Consider the following 20,000-nt stretch of genomic DNA (forward strand, 5'->3'; position numbering starts at 1 on the left):
ACCAACCGGCTCACGAACGTAGTGGTAGTATACTTGTTGTTGCACAGTGAGAGATAAAGTGAAAGGGTCGGGTTTGGGGGGTGGAGGTGGGGGTAGCCAGATAGCAGAGGACCAGGAGTAGCACCGTGAGTCACGCAGCAGCAGTAGTAGTGGTAGCAGTTGTAAAGAGGGAGGTCCCAAGGCTCCCAGACCTAACTAAACTCACCGATCCATCACTCGCTGTGATAGTTTACAACCGGCAGCAGGAACTAACCTCTTGTAACAAGCGCTGCGTGAAGCACTTCTCCATCACGGTTAATTCCTCGCCAGGCCTGGACTCTCCGCCGTGGTAGTAGAAGCATTCCGCTCTGCCCTCCACCCCCTTCCCCTTCCCAACCCCACTCCCTAACACCTCCTCCTCTCCTTGCTTAATGCCTTTGTTCTTGTTTGAGAGAAACATTTTTTTAACTTCCCATCGAGGGTTTTGCCACTGACACTTGATTGATCGGTTGATTTGGTGTTAAATCAACTGGGGCTCTGCCATTTGTCACTGCTGCCCCGTGGCTATGAACTGTTACTGGCAGTGTGTGTGTGCGTCTTTTGGTTGTGTGAGTAATCTTGTGCACAGTTCCTTTCTTGTTTGCACAGCAGTTCTGTACATTCAAAGAAATGCTTCAGCAGTGATCGACTTAGAAAGAAAGTGAAATGGTAATTTGACAGGGTTTGACTTTCTTTCTTTTCTTATGCCTTTGCCATTGTTTTGTAGTTTTATGGATTCCTTTTAGGGATTTTGTTTTTGTGTCAGAATGGTAACGCACCACACATTTCAATTACATGGGTTTGAAAAAGAAAAAAAGAAACAAAACTGACAAACATCTGTCAAAAACAAGATCTGTCTAAAAGTTCTCATTTAAACAAGCCAGATAGCTGAGAAAGATTAGTGTGAATTTTCACATCTTTGGAGGATGGTTCGGTGATTACTTTAGTACTGGTATCTTCTCACCATTTTAGCTCTGACATGTGTATAAACAAAGTGATTATAGGTAATCACATTTCGGTTTACTCGCGCACGTGCGCGTGTGTACATGTGTGTTTGTCTGTTAATGTGTTCGGAGGAAGGTGGGGGTGGACGGTGAACTTTGATATTGGTATTTTCTCAAGAACTGCAATGTCTGTCGACGCGAAACTTGTCGATAGGTGTTGCTGCCAATTATGGTGATTGATGTTGTGAAGTTTGCACTTTACCTTGGTGTTGTTGTTGTTGACACAGGGTGACCCTCTGCGGGGAGGTGTAGGGGGAGGGGCCCCCTCTCTGTGCGGCACCACCACCACCGCCACCACCGCTTCCAGCTCTGGGGTCAGCTCTTTGGTCACTCCCCACCCCCCTGTGTATGGCTCTAGGTACAGCTGTCAGTGTGTCGCTCGGTCCGTGAAGGGGTGGGGAGGGGGCGAGGGGGAGGGGGTAGTGAGTGAGCGTGGGTGGGTGTCTGTCTGCATTTGTCAGTGGTTAGATGGATGGGTGATTGTAAAAAGGCGAGATGTGTGTGCATGTTGTTTGTGTGGGTGGCTGCGTTTGTCAGTGGTAGATGGATGGGTGAGTGGATGATTGTAACAGGTTCCTGGTGTGTGCATGCAGTTTGTGTGGGTGTTGAGGGTGTGTATTTGTGTTGGAGGGAAAGAGTTGGGTTCTGGCCGGGAAGGGGTGTGTAACAGGAAAGAGAAAGTGATTTTGTAGTCGTGGATACTCTGTGTGTGTGTGTGTGTGTGTGTGTGTGTGTGAGAGAGAGAGAGAGAGAGAGAGAGAAACACACAGCAGTTAATCAAAACAAATGAAGGAATTGGTTTTGTATCTGTCCCCACCAGGTTACCGTCCCACACCCGCAGTCAGTTGTGTCAGTTACTGGACCCTCCCAGCGTCAGGGGCAACGACTGGAGGATGCTGGCCCAGGCACTAAAACTGGACAGGTACACACACACACACACACACACACACACACACACACACACACACACACACTCACACTCCCAATAAGTGGATTTGAAAATAATCCTTATCGTTCACTTTGACTTTGTGGTTTGTTCATTACGTTCACACGTTGACGTGTGTGTTATGAAGAGTCAGAATACAGTTTCAAGTCGATACACCATAAACCTCCTTTATAGGTAGCCGTGTCTTCGTCAGACAGTATAACTTTAAATGATCGAAGTATGTTTGTCCATTGTGTTACCTCGGAATACTCTCTGTAATTAGTGTAATAATTTAATGGCACGTTACCCCCCACCCCCTTCTTTTTTTTCTTTTTTTAAAACACATTCTTACCTGGACCCATTCTCTATCGACACGACATGCCGTGGAACAGTATTGCAAGCTCGGATATAAGTTCATGGATGAACAGGAATAACCCAGAAGATAAAACGAAAGCATTTTTATGTCTACCCACTTGTTTTGAACTCGTTTTGAACTCGTTGGCCGTGTTACGTGTTGCGGTGCATGAACGAAGCACCAGCAAAGTTAGAGAGGGAAGGAACAATGAGCAGATGACAGAGGATGAGAAAGAACACGTACGCGGAATAATGACGAAAAGGGAAGAGGATGAAGAAGGTAGACGCGGAAGCGTTCTGTACAGAAGAACAGTATCAAACAGAACACTTTACGACAATGGAGGCAAACAAGTGCAGGTAAACGGAACTTTCGTCATGAAATAAATGTAATGATTGATTGTTTATGAGTGATAGTGGATGGTATGGGCCCCATACAAAATGCAACTGGATGTCTTTTGATTTCTCTCTACGGGTGTCACCTGTTATGCCTGATACATCTCGGGCTTTGTCCTCTGTGTATTCATGCCTGTGTAATAACAAAACACTGTCATCCCGTGGTACACGATTGAGAACCATTTGTATAGTATGCTATTGTATAGTATTATTGTATTTGATTATTTCTTTTTTGTTGCAACTGAATAGATTTCTTTGTGTGAAATTCGGGCTGCCCTTTAACCTACACCCATTCTTAGACGACACACATGGAACAGTATTGCTAGCTCCCAGACACGTCTGCAGATGGCAAGAATAATACGTTAGCGGGGTTGGGGTTTGTTTGTTTTTATCTCTGCGGGAGAAAACTGAAAACCCAAAGACCTCCCGAAGCTGCCAGTGAGGGTAGGAGGATGCAAGGAAGGTCAAATGTACATACAGCACGAGTAGTCAGCTCATCTGTTTTGACCTAAACTGCATTGGGTAAACGATCGCTGATAAAGGTGAAATACTGTGTATTGTAACTGTGTATACTAACCTTCAAAATTAAAAAAAACAAACTTGTATTGATGGAGACAGTTTTCGTGTTTTTTTTTGCAAAATCACAAGTTTCGTACAAAAGTATGATTCTGTTTCTTTGAGCAAAAGTAATTTTATTTATGGTCTGAATGTGATTGTTATAAAACTTAATTGTAGAACTGTTTCCAAACTAATCTATCAACGCCAACTTTTGTTTGGTCAGATATTTGAATTGATCATACCAGCCAACCGTTTATGAACCGATTTGAAGCTAATTTAGTCAGGGATCACATGTGGTGACATGTGACATGTGACTTAGCTTTCCAGTCACAGTTTAGCTGCCTTAATCAACTGTGCCAGGGAAGTGTTTTCAGGTTTATTGGTTGTTATTTTTCCTTGGTGAATTACTGGTGTTGTAGTGAAGGCGTTGTGTGGTGGCAGGTACGTGAGCTACCTGGACACTCAGAACAGCCCGACAGGTGGCATCCTAGACCTGTGGGAGGCCCGACACGGCAACAGGTGTTCCGTCAGTGACCTGAGCACCGCGTTGAGAGCCATGGGCAGAATGGACGCTGCTGAAGTGCTGGAGGAAGACGCCGGGTCATGAGTCAGCCACAGGAACACACACACATCATCAACATCAACACAAACACATCAACAACAAATGCCTGTGCTTCCCATCGCCAACGACCAGGCCTGGTCGTGTGGGAACAGACCGACAGGTTTGAGGCCTGGGTGGTTTTGGTCTGGGTGATGGCGTCGGGTTGTGGCTTACATACTGGGTCCTGTCTAACATGACCGTGCTTGGATGTGAGCCAACCTGTAGGTGAGCTTTGTCTGCGTAATCACGTCTGCTTGCTGTCCCAGCGATCCATCTGCATTAAAAACCTGAACGATCATCGCCATAGGTTTTGCCTCCAGTAAATGCCAGGCTGTGGCTTCAACGTCGTCGTGTCTGGGTATGGGCTACATGGTGGGCATCTCATAGTGACCAGCGGTTATGTCTGCTTGTGGGAGAAATGATTGTGTCTGGTTGATGGTCTCGTCCAGGACTGTCCGTGGTGTGGACGTGACCACTGCAGTTAGGGATACATCACTTTATTTGCTTTGTTTCGGTAGACGGCAGATTTCCCCATGTGTTGGACTGGCTTGTCTAAAAACATACTCCATACGGGGAGCTGACAGTGCACAATGCTTGTGTTTAGACATTTATCGGGGGGATGAGTGGGCGTGTCATTTCAGCAGGGCTGCACTGGCTATGGCGTATACCATTCCACATTGTGACGATGCAGCTTGCATGGACTTTGTTGGCATTGCGGTAGTTGGATGTTGGATGTGGCAAGCTGACTATCGATACGGTGGCTGGCGTGTGGGTATAGCTTATTGACAGGAAGGCAGCTGCATAAAGCTGACCTTTGCATGTGACGCTGGTATGCCTATGGAGGGGTACCTTAGAAGCATTTCAGAACAAGGTAACACAGTGCTGAGCACAGTATTTCAGCTGACATCATGAAGTGGATGCCATGATCTGACAAGAATAATGCCATCTGTGTCAGCATTGTGCCGCTTCCTTGTTATCTATTGTCCGTTTGTTGATACAGTTGACTGTGACTGTCAATATTTTAGCATGTTATTTTATGTATCTTTTGGATCTTTTTAAAACGACATCACTGAGTATCGTGCTTTTAATAGACATTGTGTTCGACTCGCGTTTCATCAAAGGCTTTCCTACGATAGTCTTCATGTCATGGGCAATACCGGAAAATCAGACGGGATGTCCTAAAGGCGCTTTCGTAATAGGCAGAATTGCCAAATTTTATGGACACTCACAAAGTGATGACACAAATCGTTAAGGGCTTATGTGGAACTTGTTCAGTAAGAACCAGGACATGGCAAGTGGTGAACAACCAGACAGAGATTGGAGCAGATGTTGAGGAAAGCAATCTTTTTCATTATGAATGCTTTTGAAAACAGGTAACTTAAAAGAGTAAGGACTCTCGGTCTCTGTATTTTATCCAATGACAGTTTTGATTAGTAGGTTAAGAGTGAACAGCGAGGCACCGTAAAACATTACCATCAACTCGTGGCCTCCTGTCCATTCTCCATGTTCCGCATCACTAACAAGACGATGACAGTAAGAAACTGGTAGAAATATATCTTTTAATTACATGTAACTCGTTTCTGAAAGCGTTTGAAAGCACATTACTATGTGCGCATCATCCGTAACGATTTAATGAAAGCATGATACCACAACAGCCTCTGGTCATTGAGAAGCACGATGTTACAATTAAGTATGTGGTACCTTTTTTTTTTCCTCAATCACCAACCTCCAGAAAACCAAGGGGACTCGCGAAAAGCGAAGCGGCTCAGTCGTTCATCTGTCTCTGTGAAGCGGAAGCTTTATGAAGCGGTCCGGTGTCTCAAAATGTGCCATCCTTTCATGTAATCTTATCAAGCCAGCTGTTCCCCTGGGGGTTGTGTTGAGTTCCCTACATGTCGCTTTGTAACTTTGAAGGACAAGTAAAACGTTCAAACCAGGTGATGCCAGAAAAGGAATCGCAAATGCCAGATATTACTCTTTCCTCACATGATTATACTCTCGATAATTTTGCATTTGCAACAGAGAAGACGGCGGTTGGTAGCCATGTCATCCCATTGGGTTTCTTTTTAATTACTTTGAGCCTGTCTGTCTTTCCTGGAAACCGATTGTCAGTCCCTGACATGGTCTCAAACCTGTAATTTGGGCAGTGTCTTGATGGCAGGTTTTCGTGTAGACATTGAATGAGGCATGGTCTGGTAAGCCTTCAACGCGTAACCTTTTTCCGGTACAGCAGTTGTACATCTCTGCCGCACTTTTTAAGCGAGTTTCCATGGCCGATACTACACTTCAGTGCAGAAGTGGAAGCGTCACACGACTTGTTAAACGTGTTCAAACCGCAGCAGACGCTGTGGAACAAAACAAAGTGAATGAAGCTGTGATAAAAAGATTTCACTGGTGCTGCAGGGCCTCCTCTCACTGTACGATTCAAATCAGTACATAGCCAGGTGAGATTCTTCCAGCTCAGAGGGAAGCTTGCTTACCTGCTGTTATGTTCTTTATGTGCCTAATAATGCACGATTTCGCTCAGTGATGTTTACAGGGTGGTGTGATAATGGTTATATAGATACCTTAGTGAGCATTTCTTTCTCTCCGAGACTCCAACAACAGCGGAGAACATCTTTCAGGCCATTTAGATTCCTGGATTTTCCACCTCATACAAAGATGTTTTTGATCCATGACTTTTCATTTCGTATCGATGGAAGAGTAATTGGCATTTCTTTACTACTTTCAACCTGTACACGGTATCTTATAGTATCAGTACAATTTCGGATTATTACATGCCTTTTTTAGGATCGCATTAAGATCTGGGTTTCGACCAGATATGTAGAACGACTGCCTTTCATGCGGGACTGGATGTTGTTCAGTTGTTGACGACAGAACTCTGCTGCTTGACCTTGGTGACCGTTTTGTGTGCTACTTTCGGTTGGACTGGCCCCGCTTCGTCGCCACTGTTGCTTTTTTTCCACATCTAAATGAATCTTTTCACTTGTTTTTTCCACTCATCTAAATGAATCTTTTCACTTGCTCTCGTAGCAGTTCTGACAGAGGTGGCGCACACCCACACCCAAATCGGTTGCGATTGAAGGAAGCATACTTTAGCCGAGATCGGGTCATTAGAGATAAACCAGTCAGGTTTTGCTCTTGAAGTTGGTCAAATTTGGGGTCAGGGAATCACCGACATCATACATCTAATGATTATAACATTTTGCTGCTACATTTCTTTAGTAGAGGCGTGGTCTGATAGTTGTCAGTAATCATCATTGATGACACGTTTGTGCACAGTTCCTGCCCAATTAGAGCTGAATGATTAATGATTTGGTGACCGCCTGCGTAGAGGTTAAAGAAGTTACAGCGGTTTTTTGTCTTTTGTCTTGCGCCGCGTTTAAGATTGACAGTAGCAAAGACGCGTTGAATCATATATTACCAGACAATGCATTGTGCAGTTGTTTTTCTTGTTGTGGTGGTGGTGGTTTTGATCACGGAACGAACCAGTGTGAACTATAATTATGAAAGCCTCGGTGAACCTGTCTTCGCCCATTCTGGAACCCACATCCAGGATAGATAGAGACAACGAGTCAGCTTTGGTGTAACATACAGTACAGAAACGAACACTGCTGTTGATGAAATGAGTGCGTGCATACATCCATGCAGAAAATATGAATGTTCGTGCGTGCGCCTTTTGTCAAAAGCTTGACTTCCTCAGAACGGTCTTGGTGATGCCTCTGTGTTTCATTGACGATTGCCGAATTTCTTGATCTGCCTGCCATGTTTATTGTGAACAATGTGAATTTTATTTTATTTTGCTTTAAATCTGTGTGAATAAGAAATGTACGCGAATGTTGGGAGGAAGCTCAAAAGACTGTGTGTCAACACAAAATGGCAGTGATGATTATTTTACACTTTGCTGGAGAGGAATGGCGTTGTCGTTCCTTGTGCTGATGGAAAATAGTTATCAGAAAAACACATAATAAATAAACGAGCAACGCTGTGGTACTATGCTTTAAATGATGAGATCCAAAGCGTTTATTTTGTTTAAAAGAAAACACTAACGTCACTGTCAGTTCCTCGACGATATGAACTCTTGCAGTCCGTCTGAATGTTTTTTTTTTCTTTTTTTTACTGGGTTTCATTTTATGATTGTTGTTTATCTGTCTCCAACAAAACCAAAGACTCTTCTTCCCTCTTTGCCATTCTCTGACACAGATTGTGACTCGGAAATACTTCAGTTCGGGGGATTGCGAAGAACGAGAGAAAGATACTGTGCGTGTGCGTGCGAGGACAGAAAAAAAAAGTTGTATAATATTCACAGAATTGCTCGTCAGATATGTGTGCTTGCTTCTTCATCATTGAACTCACGCTGTACAGACTGCGATGATATCTATTTTGCCTTGTAAAGATCGAAATTCTGAAATGGTGGTGTACACATTATTTTGTTTTCCTCTTCGTGTCAGAATAACGATTCCGATTGTGGTCCAGTGTTACATCTGTTTGTGTACCTGTGCCATTTAATTATCGTGCGTGTTCATAGTGTGTGTGTGTGTGTGTGTGTGTGTGTGTGTGATGGAGGGAGAGAACGAGTGAATGTGTGTGCGCATGGGCGAGTGAATGAGTTTGTATGTGTATGAGTGAGTGAATGGGTGTTTGCGTGTGTGTGTGTGTGTGTGTGTATTTACATATGTAGTGTGTTTGACACACAGAGAGAGAGAGATGGCTGATTTTCAGTGAAAAATGTTTTGAACACGTGTGTATTTTGATAGTTTTAACAGGTGCCAACGTGACTTCACTGCCCTCTGATCCTTCACTCGGAGAAAGCGGTTTTTCTTGGCACGTAGACGCCAGCACCATTTTGCAGAAATGAAACAAATGCAGTGATCAATCACCCCCATTACTTTAGATTGTTGGGCGTTTATATCTGCGTCGGCAGTCGAGTGTTATCTTTGATAAGTCAGTCACTTCAGTGTCGTCTCGTAACTGAATCGATTGTTTTATGTTCAGTGATTGGAGATAGTTCGTCTGTGGAGAAAACATTGCCATGAACGACAAAGGGAACGAACTCTGGAGCTTGTCGTCAGTCTACCAGTTCACAGCGACTGCACGTTAAGTGCGTACATCTGTGTGTGTGTGTGTGTGTGTGTGTGTCGCAGCCATAACACATACTCTTTGAAAAAATATGTGAATGACCAGTGGGTCACAAAGTAAGTTACTGACACAAATTAGAAATATCAGCAAAGACACACACTCACACACACACAGACACAGAGAGAGAGAGAGAATACAATCTCATATATATATATATATATATCGCGATATGCATGTGGAAAAAATAAATGAAAGAACCACTACCACCACTGTCACTATTATCACGCCACACAACCAAAACATACCACATTCAAAACATACTTTTATTAGCAGCATATTTTAATCATTCTACAAACTTTCTTGCCTTCCCCAAAATGCACCCAGTCAATGAGAAGCAATCATAATGTCCACCGCATTCACTTCTGCAATTGAGGAAAAAAAAACCCAAAGACCTGGAGATACAAAATGCATTAGGCACTTGTCTGCATAAAGAAAAAAAGTCATATGTCATCCAACACATCGATTCAGCAATTCAAAACAAACATACGCGCATGCACACATCTCTGTGCGTAAAATGTTTTATTCACAGACAAAAAAACAACTGATTAAAGCCAGCTTCATAAACAAAAACAAACAAAAAATACAGCATATATAAACCCCCGCCCCCCGAAACCATTTCATATATAATTATTTACACCATCCGCTGTTACCTTGCAGCGTTACTTCCGGGTCAAGCAACAGTGAGTTTGATTGGCTGCACTGACCGACTGGCCATTTCGTGACAGCCATTACGAAAGTTTAACTCCCAGATTTACTCCAGGGTATTTGAATAAATAGGTCAGGCCCAAAACGGCTATCCTCGTGATTCTTAACGGCTCGACTTTTCCACCAAACAGTGCATCCTATGTGCATGGATTTTAGTGCCTGCGAGTGGTGTGCTCCGTTTTAACAAGTATTTAGTTTGGACCAGATGTTATAAAATGCCCCTCTACACACCCACCCACCCCCACTCTTTCCCCTCCGGAAGTTCCATTGAGACAAGTAGGGGGAGTTATTCCACCCCCCACCCCCACGCATTCACACCACACAGAAATGTACTGCCTTTCTCCAATGTTAAATCACTCGCACACACGCGTTATCATAATGCATTTACACACGTATGCCCACACTAACCCGCACGCACACACACTCCTCCGCGCATGTATATTACAGCATGACGAGTGGTTTGATGCAAACGACTTCCGGGAGTTACTTTGGTTGGAGAGGTTAACGGTCACTTACCTTATCTTACCTTTCCCTTTTAACTTGTATGCACGTTCACAAGAAAACCTGCGCGCGCACACAGTGACACATACACACACACACGGCGTCTTGCAGCTTGAGCTCATCCTGCAGTATGAACCTGTCAAAAAAGTTTTGAAAGATTTCAAAAGCCACGCAGCAGGCACAGATATCTCCAAAATAACGACTTCTGCGTTATTTTTGCGGAGCAGTTTACGAGAAGCATGTATAAAAAGCAAAGAGCACGGGGAAAACAATATACATTTTGCAACCGCTCTGTGATAAAGAAAATAAAAACACTTGGTTCCTTACCTTGAATTAACCTGCAAAATACACACGGAGTGCATGTGCGAAATTTTGGAACGAGCATAATTACACAATCCTCAGCTTCAATAGTTGCTACACGCTAACCCCTATTAAAAAATGTCACTGAATAGAAAGATGTTCACATGATATTGAAAAACGTGTTTATGGCTGATCGAAAAATGAAAATGAAATGGTCATACCAGTGTAAAAATCTCTGTCCCTCCTCACACACACACGCGCGCTCGTTCTTCCACTCGCTCTGTGGAGAAAGAAAAAACTCACAGAGGACAGCTGTAGAATTCAGAGAACAAAATGGAACTATCACAAAATGCTCGGTTAACCAAAACGACCAATATGGACAATTTCATGCACAAAACAAAGATACAGTACATTTTCCTAATACACATATATGCAGAGCAAGATCTGTACAAGCAATATGTCAACAAAATAACTGAACAAGTGAAATCGCATACATCAAATCGACGTGTTGAAATACTGATACAACATGACGAAAATTTAGGTTCGTTTTGAAGTTCTTCCTAATGGATATTTTGTTAACATAACTTTCCTTTATGGATAAACGAGATGGTTTGTGCATTACACTCACTCTTATTTTAAACATATCGGATGTGTTGTGCGACATCTTTGTCACATATGTTTCAGGTATTGTCCAGTTTCAACAAAGTGTGGACTAATCAGTTCTGACAAAAATCGCCAACAAATTATCCCAAATGCTCTTGTTTCAAATATGATAAGGACTCTAAGCGCGTTGGGTTACGCTGTTGGTCAGGCATCTGCTTGGCAGATGTGGTGTAGCGTATATGGATTTGTCCGAACGCAGTGACGCCTCCTTGAGCTACTGAAACTGATCTGGTGATGATTCCCGTCACCCATTGATTTGCTTGTGGACAAACCCATTGTTGGTTCTAATAGACCAAACAAGACGAACGTGTCTGTTTGAAGGCAAAATCAGAGTATGCGAATTTTGCCTCAAACATACAAACTGAAACAAAAGTGAAGCGAGGCATTAAAAATGAAAGGTATTTCCTTCTGAATACAAATCGTATTTCTTGTATATGTCAAGTAAATGATTGACTCAGTGGAATCTATCAAAAAATGTGTGGGTTTTTTTCTTAAAAAAATTAAAGCACCACGACTGCACATGTACGCAATGTACCCACATGTTTAAAATGATGTGACTGAACACAATCACACCCGAACCCTGTGAAAGTTTTAAATTAAAACGTCAACCATGAACACCGTTTCAACGAGTAAAAATTGCACGCAGAAATACAGCTTGGTAACGTACTTTGAACAGGGAACTGAAGCAAGTAGACACGCGCGCTATCACTCGCACACATACACACACACAGGCACCCCCCCCCCCCCCCCGACCCCCCACACACATATTTGTACCAGTTTCTGGCAAACCACATCCTTTCCAAACAGACGTTTTATGAAGGAACGGAGGCTCTTGGTGTTTTCCTCCTCCTCCTCAAAAAGAAAATTCCCACATACATCGTTATCACAGCCATGCCCAGTCAAAATACATAGCTCCCCCCTTCAGCCCCCACACCACCCATTTCACTACCCACCCCCACCCCCCAAACCCCTCAGTATTACCTACATGGCACCATAAGTCACGATTGCACCAGTCTACCTGTGTCCCCATCTCTCTTCCGTCCTTGAGTGACATATCCTATTTTGTGTGTTCGCGCGAGTGTCGATTTTTGTTTTTTTTTCATTCTGTGGACGCACGGTTCCATCTTTTGCTAGGCAAGCGTATTTCACAGCACTGCAATGCAAGACATAACGACACTGCACTGTCAACACTGCACCGTACTGTTCTGCGTGGCACTTCACTGTATTGTAATGTGTTGAGTTTCTTGACATGACAAATTCCTCTCTCCAGGGAGAGCACGTCCATTTCCTCAAAAAGCCACACATTTTCGAACCTGTCCCACATGTTTTCAAGATCTTCAAGTTAAATCTATAGAGAACATATACCAAACCTTTTAGAAAAATCAATAAACTTATCGCCCTGGGGACAGAGACAGGATACACCAAAATGCTATATGACTGTGGTCTTCAAGATGCACGGCATACAGAAAACAAAGACATCCACTCCTTAAAGACGCAGCTGTGGTCTCCATGATGAAGACAACAGAACCAACAGTCCTCAAGCAGCTGTCTCCAGGAGAGTGTGCCGTGCTTGGCATGGATTCAGCATGCAGGAAGCGGCGGGACGGACATCCAGGAACCAGTGTAACGCCTGGAAATGATTCCATACACCGTGTTCACTCCACTGGAGTCGGCCCACAAACACTCCCTGTGGAATCATTTCAGGGCAGGCTTTAAAAAAATGTATGGGTATTATGAAGCGCAATTTTGTTCTTGAAAATCAAGACAGATCTTGAGGGGAACATTTCGAGACAGAACTTCAACTAGTTGACTCCATCCCATGTCCCCAAGAGACTCCAAGGGAGTTATCAGGGGTCCAGTAGTACTGCCCTTCTCCCCACAAATGACTTCCCAGTGAGTTATTCTATCATAGCCCTGAATGCACTCCACTCGTGTTAGTTTGGAGTCGATCTTGTATTACCTCTGAATGACTAAGGAGTCGAAAAGATACCAGCCCAAACTTGCTCATCATGGAATTCTTTCGGGACCAGGGCTGGAGTGGTTTGGGTGCTGCCCAAAATTAACTCTATCCATTTTAAAGAAGTATACTTATGCGCGTTTTCTAATTAAGTTGAAAAAGGTTGAACCTTCGCTGAACCTCGTGGATGAAAAGTTACCCACACTCTCGTTTATATCTTCATAACACCATCCGTTTTAGCAACCATGCAATTACATTTGATGAGAATATCTTATAAATGATTTTTGCATACCCCCACACTCACTTATATCTTCATAACTCCGTCAGATTAGCAACCATGCAATAAAATTTGATTAATTCAGTTGATTGATGATGTTTGCATATCCCCACCAAACATGCTACTGTTTGTAAAGGAGTAAAGTAAACAAAAACAAAATCAATGGTCATATTAAAGCCCGGAGTCTTGTCAGTCTCATGGTAGGAGTCTTCCACGACTAGTCTCCCTCCTCCCTCACTGAAGTTATCCATTTCAGGCCTTCCACAGAAGCTTCTCCATGGAGTTGACTTGAAGTGTATGGCGGGGGTGGGGGAGGGGGGAGCAGAGGGTGGGTCATCGGAGGAGTCCTTCTCAGTGAGGCCTCACACGGGCCCCCCCTCAGGAGGCGGCGACTCCTTTCTCCAGCACTGCAGCGGCGTCCAGCCGGCCCATGGCTCTCAGGATGTTGACCAGCTCTGTCACGGCCGTCTCGTGGCGGTGGCGGGCCTCCCACAGGTCTAGGATGTAGTCCGTGGGGCTGCTCTTGGTGGCGAAGTAGTTGATGTATCTGAGGAGGGCGAGACAGATAGATTCAGCTGTCGGTTATTTTTCATTCAGTGGAGAGGCAGACAGAAAACAAAGAGAAAGCAGAACACTATTCCAAGCCTGAGACTGAGCGACGCAATGTGACAGACCATGAACAGATAGAAAGGGTGGAATCTGACTGCCAGGTCATCAGTGGTGCCCCTATTATCTTGAGACTATGGAACAGAAGAAGAGAATATCAACGTTCAGCAAATTTGACAAAAGTTCTGTTGTTTTTTTCAGAAGCAAAACAAGACAAAACATTTTCAGTTTATTCAGCAGGCAAACTGGACACATTTTGTTGTTTAATGGGCAGGCAGATTATACAAAATATTTAATCAATGGGCAAATCAGACATAATAGTGGTGTTTCTCATGCATGTCTAAATATATGATATAATCGGAGGGACTGTGAAGTAAGGGGTAAGGCAAGGGAGATAGGTCCAACTTACATTCAGGAGGCAAAATTACATAATAGAATATAACTTGTGTGTTTGTTAACTCGTCAGATGTACTTTCAGAAGGCAAAATGTGACATGATTTATTAGAAATTAGAAACAGAATATTATCGTTGCATTTTCAAAACTTACTCGATAGACGTTGAGCCGGATATAAATAAATACACACACACACACACACACACACACACACACATATATATATATATATCTATATGTGTGTGTGTGTGTGTGGAGAGAGAGAGAGAGAAACCACTGGCGAGTAAAAACTTTCCACGAAGCCGCTGGGAAAATAACCGATAAACAAGCTGAAGCATGAGGCACTATTCCGAGTCAAAGGCGCATAAATCCCTCCAGCATACATGTATCAAGTTAGCATGGCTGTGACAGTGACTTGATCTTCAGCAAGCACGTGCGCACACATTCCCAAAATAATCCGCAAGGAACATCGATCGTAACTACTGACGTCTTTGACCGCACTGCACTGTTCATGTCAACTTCCTCCTCTCTTCAACCTCTCTGGCGCGTGAGCGGAATACGAACTGCAGTCACCAGAGAGTGCCAAGCCAAGGAACAGTGCAGTTTGGATTTCTGCATGTGGTTGTTTTTGTCTGCCAGAAGCTTATACCAAGTCCGTGAGTTCTGCAACATGTGATAGATGCAAGTAGTATCAACCCATACTGGTGGCCTTTTTTATTCTTGTTTTACACTTGTTTTTGAAATGGTGAGGGAGGGGGCCTCGTTTAAAAAGTGAAAAGAAAGGAACACCATTCAGAGTTCATGGGTTTATTTATTTATTTTTTAAATTATACTTTTATAAAGTTAAATGTGTCTCCGGCTTTCTGTGCAATTTACTTTTTGAAAGGGTGAGGGAGGGGACCTCATTAAAAAAGTGAAAAAGGCAAACAAAACAACAACAACAACAACAACAACACACACACACACACACACACACACACACACACAAACCAACCCGAAACACCATTCATGGGTTTATTTACTTACTTTCAATAAGTTAACCGTGTCTCTGGCTTTTTGTGCAATTGATAATCATAGCCAAATAGTCTGCCTGGTCACCACTGGAAAATGAAACACATAGCTGTTGTGCTCACGGAAGGAGTGATCTCCTTGTCGGCTGATCCTCCCGCTCCACCCAAGTTGTTACAACCCTAATTATCGTGTGCATTGCTCCGTGGCGCTCAGCCTTTCAGTTCAAACAAACCAGTCCTGCAAGCCCCTCTCTCGGGATGGGTTCGTCCTCGGTTCAAAACCAGCACCACCTCGTAGCTTCCTATGAAAGCAACAACAAACTACCCCCGCGTGCTGTTGGGTATATTCTGCTTCACGGTCTGGCGTGCTGAAGGAAAGATAATAAACTTCGGGCGGCGGAATCTTACCTTTGAATTTTCAAAACATTGGAATGTTACGTACTGTGCCGCTTACTGACACGTGTCTTGGTATGTTCTTTACTATTATTGAATTATTTGAGGTGGTTTCGTGGGGACAATGAAATGACTGATTCATACCTCAACAAACGCCTTGACAGGTGGACTAGATGTTAGTCTTTCGAATGAGGTGATAAACCGAGGTACCGTGTATAGTGTGCACCAAATGCACGTCAAAGAACGAACAGTAACCTGAGGGTTTTACAGTAAAAAAAATATCAACTGTAATATGTATGTATGTATTCAAGTGTGTATGTATGTAAGTAACTATGTAGTGCATGTAAATATAATTGTGTGTGTGTGTGTGTGTGGCGCGGTGTAGTGTGGTGAGATAAGGTGAGGTGTGGTGTAGTGTGGTGTGGTGTGTTGAGGTGTGTGGCGTGGTGAAATGAGGTGAGCTATGGTGTGTTGAGGTGTGTTGTGTTGAGGTGTGGTGTGGTATGTTGAGGTGTGGTGTGGTGTGGTGTGTTGAGGTGTGTGGCTTGGTGAAATGAGGTGAGGTATGGTGTGTTGAGGTGAGGTATGGTGTGTTGCGGTGTGTGGCGTGGTGTACTGAGGTGTATGGCGTGGTGAAATGAGGTGTGGTATGGTGTGTTGAGGTGTGGTGTGGTGTGTTGAGGTGAGGTATGGTGTGTTGAGGTGTGGTGTGGTGTGTTGAGGTGTGTGGCGTGGTGGAATGAGGTGAGGTATGGTGAGGTGAGGTGTGTGACGTGCTGAAATGAGGTGAGGTATTGTGAGGTACGGTGTGCGGAGTGGTGTAGTGTGGTGAGATGAGATTAGGTATGGTGAGGTGTAGTGAGGTGTGGCGAGGTGAGATGAGCTATGGTGAGATGTGGTGAGGTATGATAAGGTGTGGTGCGGCGCCCTTTACCTGTTGACGGTCAGTGCCTGGGCCAGCATCCTCCAGTCGTTGCCCCTGACGTTGGGAGGGTCCAGTAACTGACACAACTGACTGCGGGTGTGGGACGGTAACCTGGTGGGGACAGATACAACAGTTAGCAGGTGTTCTTCTTTTTTGTTGATTGATTCATTATCAGTTTTCAGTTTTCAAGGAGGTATCAAAGCGTGCAGACTGGTACTCATGCGCTGAACTACATATGCTGTCAAAAAAGAAAAAAAAGAAGAAGACCAAGCAGATGCCCGACCTTCGCATAAACCCAACACGCTAATCAGTCTTTGAGAGCCTATCCTAGGTTGGTGCAAGACATAATCAGTGAACTGAAAAAAACACAAAAAAAAACAACAGCAACAAATAAACAAACAAACCAAAACTTCAGCACTTATATGACATGTATTTGCACATAATCTTCAGGTTTTGTTTTGGATTTCATGCTCACTATAAATTATATATATATGTTCTTTCTTTCCTTGTTGGTTATCATGGTCAAATCTGGGCTGACGTTATCATACATGTAACAATGCGCTATGTTGCTGTGCGTAAACCATGCATCGCATGCGCAAACGTCATCCCCGCATATTTACATCCAGCCCTAAAGATGGGTCTAAAACGAAAGAGGCCATCTGTGGACAAATGAACGGAAAACGATGAAAACACAAGTATCGATACAAACCGATCTTCTGACCCACTTCCCGATCACCCCCTTTCCTCGTCCACCCTCCACTAACATCCTCCCGTTCAAAAAGGAACAAAATAAAACATATATCAGGTTAAAATGAAAGAGAATATCCTGTCGATTTTACAATTCCTTTCGAACACGGAGAGTCTTCCTTTCGGATGTTTGAAACATGCAGTCAACCCAAAGCTCCCCCCCTCCCCCCCCCTTTCCAGTTTCAATTTCAAGGCGGTATCAGAACGTGCGAACTGATCCATATATGCTACACCATATCTGCTATACAAAAAAGGCAACAGATGACTGATCTTCGCATAAACCCAACGCGCCTATCAGTCCTTGAGAGGCCTCCTCCCACTACACACACACACACACACACACACACACATCCGCGCAAGCACACACACACACACACCACGAGGCCCACTTTAAAGGGGGTATACCTAAAGACCCGCGGGGAGGGGATGGGAGTGGTGACAAGGGAGCTGATTCCAGAACTGGAGGTGGTGGGGGTGGGGCTGAGGGCTGGCTTCGTCTTCTGAAGGGTGTGCATGGCTCCCGCCTCCTGAAACACACACACACACACACACACACACACACACACACGAATCGATTATAACATAGTTCATTTTGATACGCCATAAAGAGATATTCAACATATCTTAGTAAATATTACAACATAGAGGAATCGATTAAACATAGTTCATTTGTGTTCGCAACTCACAGACATTCAACATATCTTACGAAAAAGCATGACAAAGTGACAGAACAGAATAATGTATACCATTTGACTTTAAGGATTGTAACCAGGAAATGTGGCACACTGGTATTTTTACAGCATCTGCTTATGCCATCATGCCGGAAACTGTCGTCGGCCAATCAGCAAAGAAAAATTGACAGCCAGCAAAAATCATGAAGCGACATGTATCGCATCTTCCCCCCATTTCCTATACCATTAAAACTTTAAAGACATGAAATGATAAAGGAAACAATAGATACATGCTTCATACGTACTTTTTTGCCAAGAATGTGGCACCATTCCATGATCAATAATGGAATGGTTGTAATCAATTCAAGAACGCAACTGAGTTCTCTGTTTGTCTGTGTCTCTTTCTCTCTCAATCAAATATAACGAACTCGCTATTAAAGACAACCCACATTTTTCAAGACAAACCAAACATTATTTTTCAGCTGCCACTATGCTGCCCACCAATCCAGTATAATGAAGGCGCTATTAATCAAACTAAAAGACAAACCATCATTTTTTTCAAACACAACACCCGAAACATTAATCTTTGTTCTGCTACCCTCTGTCAGTCAGCCCACTATATCTGTCAGCATTCCATTCCAGGACGAGGGGGGAGGGGAAGGGAGATGGGGATGGGGGGGTCGGGGGGTGGGGGGGGGATAGGGGGGGATTCAGAGAACTTGGCGTTTCTGTGAAAACGAGCATGACATAAGCATCCTTGCAACTGGAAACTGACAGGTTCCGCCACAAAGAAAGCCGACGCTAAAAACAGCTCCACAAACAATAAACAGCCAAGGCGGTATCAACAACAAATAAACACCCAGCAGGAGTGATGACGGCAGGAGTGGTCTCTCTCTCCACAACCCCCACCCACAACCCCCCGAAACACACACACACACCGATCAGCCCCCCCCCCTTCTCCCCTCCCACCCACCCCCGATTCAACTAAAAAAAAATATATATATAATGTTTTCCTTCGATTCATGGCTTGTCAGTGACGACTTTTTCGTCTGCGTCAGTTCAACGCTGTTGTGCTGGTTGTGGTAGTGCAAAGACTTGCGGTGTTGAAAACATTCGAGTCTTTGGGGGAAACTTGCTAACAAGACGTTCTCTATTACCTGAGCATCAAGGGTAGGTTTACCAGGTGAGGAAACGCTCCTGGCAAGCGGGGGCTAAACGGCGAGATGGGTCTGGCAGTAACGCAACCTCCGTGCTTTCATTCACTGCTAGCCGTTTCCACCGGTGTTGAAGGCTATTCCTACCCCTGTTGAGTTTTACCCCAGTGTCAAATTTGACTCGCCGGGATTTACCCGCCGGGATCTACTGGCGTTTGTAGACTGGCCTGGAATGACACCCAAGTGTTAACTTCAACTAGTCAGAACTAACCCTTCCCTACCTGGATTCCCCCTCCCTGGGAATGGACATTGGGGCCCGTTCCAGCTTAGAATTAACCCCCGGACTAGATTTGGCCCAGTTAGAACCAATACATGCTTATCGAAGAACTTCCCCAAGTTTACTGCTGATAAGTTTTAATGGCGAGGAGGAAAGAAAGAGGTGGCCATTAAAGGCTAGCTCAAAACGACCTTCCTTTTGTCAATAGCTGGATTTAACCCCAGTGAAGGAGGATCTTGGCTTGCCACAAAATTAATGACCGCTAGCCCAGAATGACTCCTGGATAAAACCTAGCAAGGGGGGAGGGGGTGTAGATGAAGCTGTTACACCGAGACTGAGAGAGGGGAACAGGGAAGGGAAGCTGGGAAGGTTGTACCGGTAGCTGTGGTTCTGAAGCGTGCCGGGGGGGAAGTGTTTGTCAAACAGTC

The 20,000-nt window shown here is 44.1% G+C and overlaps 2 protein-coding genes across 5 annotated transcripts in view; one reads left to right on the forward strand and one right to left on the reverse strand.

The window, feature by feature from the left end:
• The window catches only part of LOC143292657 (netrin receptor UNC5C-like), a 137,763-nt gene extending 129,440 nt beyond the window's left edge, over positions 1-8,323 (forward strand). For 3 of the 4 annotated variants that reach the window (XM_076603150.1, XM_076603151.1, XM_076603152.1), the window contains 3 exons: positions 1,250-1,380; positions 1,843-1,944; positions 3,694-8,323. In XM_076603150.1, coding sequence (XP_076459265.1) covers positions 1,250-1,380; positions 1,843-1,944; positions 3,694-3,859 — 399 coding nt within the window. In that variant the 3' untranslated portion in view covers positions 3,860-8,323. The remainder of the gene's footprint in view (positions 1-1,249; positions 1,381-1,842; positions 1,945-3,693) is intronic. The other variant, XM_076603154.1, reaches the window with a different exon arrangement.
• A 911-nt stretch (positions 8,324-9,234) lies between these two features.
• The window catches only part of LOC143292220 (netrin receptor UNC5C-like), a 180,641-nt gene continuing 169,875 nt past the window's right edge, over positions 9,235-20,000 (reverse strand). The window contains exons 22-24 of the mRNA XM_076602406.1: positions 17,876-17,997; positions 16,733-16,834; positions 9,235-13,942 (exon numbers count right to left, since the gene is read on the reverse strand). Of these exons, the coding sequence (XP_076458521.1) occupies positions 13,774-13,942; positions 16,733-16,834; positions 17,876-17,997 (393 nt within the window). The 3' untranslated portion in view covers positions 9,235-13,773. The remainder of the gene's footprint in view (positions 13,943-16,732; positions 16,835-17,875; positions 17,998-20,000) is intronic.

This window comes from Babylonia areolata, chromosome 18, assembly GCF_041734735.1.
Source record: "Babylonia areolata isolate BAREFJ2019XMU chromosome 18, ASM4173473v1, whole genome shotgun sequence".
NCBI classification, from domain to species: domain Eukaryota; kingdom Metazoa; phylum Mollusca; class Gastropoda; order Neogastropoda; family Buccinidae; genus Babylonia; species Babylonia areolata.